The 2,638-nt window shown below is 37.3% G+C and overlaps 1 protein-coding gene across 1 annotated transcript in view; it reads left to right on the top strand.

Moving 5' to 3' along the window:
- Nucleotides 1-209: 209 nt before the first annotated feature.
- The window catches only part of iars1 (isoleucyl-tRNA synthetase 1), a 79,646-nt gene continuing 77,217 nt past the window's right edge, over nt 210-2,638 (top strand). The window contains exon 1 of the mRNA XM_058790729.1: nt 210-336. Coding sequence (XP_058646712.1) covers nt 218-336 — 119 coding nt within the window. The 5' untranslated portion in view covers nt 210-217. The remainder of the gene's footprint in view (nt 337-2,638) is intronic.

The following is a 2,638-nucleotide window of genomic DNA, read 5'->3' on the forward strand; positions in this document are numbered from 1 at the left end:
TAACTCCAGAAGAGCAGGAGAAGATGTCCTCCGGTGTTTCTCTTGTGTTGAAAGTGCTGTTTCAGTTTTAGCTTTGCGTTGCTTTGATTTGGAGATGAGGCGTGATTCTTTCAGACAGGTGCGTGCTCGGTGTCTGAAGTGTTTTATTGTGAATAAGGCAGTTTATTGTGAAGTCTTGTGTGTGTGTGTGTGTGTGTGTGTGTGTGTAGTGGTCAGAATGGTGGAGGCGGTGCCAGAGTCCATCCATTTCCCGTCGGAGGAGGAGCGAATCCTGCAGCTCTGGCTGGACAAGGACTGTTTCCAGGAGTGTCTCAAACAGAGCAAGAACCGGCCCAGGTCTGGCTTTACTCTCATTAACCCTCTGTGGTGCCTTATGCCGTATTAAAAAAACAATATATTGCACTATGGAAATAAATAACCTTAAAAAGGGCAGAACCATAAAGAGACATCAGATAATTAATTTATTGCTATTTTCCATCTTATTGGAACTCAAATAAAACAATTTCATGATTTTGTTCATCAATGCTTGTGATAACATGGTTGTAATTCCTGAACGCTTTGGAAGACAGACAGCAGGTTATTGATGAAGTGAAAGCATAAAAAAGTTTAAGTTTACAGCAAAGGTAATGTAGTATACTATTTTTATTTGATATAAAATAAATATTTTATAAAACATGTTGCACTCTATGAAATCAAAACCATATGTCTAACCAAGTTATGTTCCAAATTTGAAGTTGATATCACACAAATTGTGGTTCCTGTGAGATTTAGTTTGGGCAGTATACCAAAAATAACCTCTGGGTTGCACCTGAACTCTACTGGATTTTTCTCTCGCAGGTTTTCTGTCACAAATAAATCATTTTCTGTCACAATATCACTTCTATTACAAAACAGTCTCCAAATATGCAACCTTTCCAATGATATGTGTTTTGTCAAGATTACAAAAAGATCTGATTTTCCAAAACACAAGCCACAAAATCACTGTCCATGTATATGTTTTAATATCTTGATTTATAGCCCTAAAAGTGCGACGTATCCCTTGAGATACAAACATTTAGAGACCGATTACAAAAAATGTAAGCATTTAATTCATTCGATTTCAATGTAAAGCTAATGCTGAACAGCTTTTTAAACAGGCAAGTCCCCTCCAACATGTGTAAATATGAACTAGATCAGCTTTTATCAGACCCCTCTACATGCAGTTTTAAACGCTTCCCGTGAGCTAAACAACGAATGCAGAAACAAAAGTCACCTCATCTAAATATTCACAACAAACATGAAGCCAAGACATAAGACCACTGCTTCACTGCTTCTCCCCACAGCTGCTCAAATGTTTGTATCCCCAGGATACGTCGCCTCTTTTAGGGTTAATGTAGACAGTGATGAGCTGTTTTTAAACCACATGAGGTTTGAATGTCCATCCGTCCCTCACACAGAAGCACTCGAGAGATTGCTCTATTTATACACACAAATTCCCTCATTTCTAAACATTTCTCAGTTAGCTTAACACAGTACACGTAGCAAGTTTTAACATTTTTCAGATAGATAGAATAGAGAAAGCTAGTGTTAGATGCCTGTTTTTCAAAATCAAACAAACAAACAGATAAAGTAGAATTAGAATAGAGAGGGCTAGAGTTAGAGGGTCAAATGAAGATGGAAGAGATGTGTTTTTAGCTTTTGTATATTGAGTTTTTGTATATTTTCTTTTTTTAATTTAAATTTGTTTATTTTTTTACTAATTTTATACACTTTATCTTTTTTTTTTTTAAGTTAGTTTGATATTTTTTGAAAAATATTTAAAAATATAACTTTTTAGATCTTCTCTTTTTTTAAATTTCAGTTTACGTTTTCATATTTTATTGGACTGTCCCGCTTTTAATGCATGTAGCAAACTCTTTTATGAAGTGAACTCACTTAAAGGGGTCATATGATGTGATTTCTCGTTTTCCTTTTCTTTAGTGTGTTATGTAGCTGTTTGTGCATGTATACGATCTGCAGAGTTAGACCGGGCTAAAACACCTCATTAAACACGCCCCCACATGTCTACGTCACGATGTGGAAATATTTGCGTAATGCCGCCCAAATGTGCACGCAAAGAAAGAAGGCGTGGTTTCAGTAACTGCAGCCGTGTCAGGGAGACGCTGTGTGCTTCAATGCGAAAGCAAAAGCACTTTATTTGGCCGTCCGGAAGTAGATGCAATTAGGAATCATTGTTAAGATTTGTTTACAACAGAACAGCACAACCCAAATGTTCAAATTTGTGCAACGCATTTTTTGGACGACAGTTTCGTGAAGCACGAAAAGGCTGTTTCTAAAAAACAAAAAAAGGGTAAATTCTGACTTTGCTATGACAATCTGGCTTCTGAATCAGAGACTGTAAGTATGTTTTGTTATTAGTTTAAGTATTTGCTATTGACTGTTCAAATGCAGAGTTTTGCGCAACCTAGAGTAATGCGTCGTGTGTGTGAGTGAGTATGTGTGTGTGTGTGTGTGAGGGGAACAGGGTCACATCACAGCAGAGTGAACAGACTGTCAGAAATCATCTTAACTGCAGATTGTGTGCAAACACACACGAGCATCATCACTGTGTCTGTCACGTGACTGTTCCCCTCTCAGGCTGAACTGATGGTAAAACTAG

Source organism: Onychostoma macrolepis, chromosome 11 (genome assembly GCF_012432095.1).
Source record: "Onychostoma macrolepis isolate SWU-2019 chromosome 11, ASM1243209v1, whole genome shotgun sequence".
Taxonomy (NCBI): Eukaryota; Metazoa; Chordata; class Actinopteri; order Cypriniformes; family Cyprinidae; genus Onychostoma; species Onychostoma macrolepis.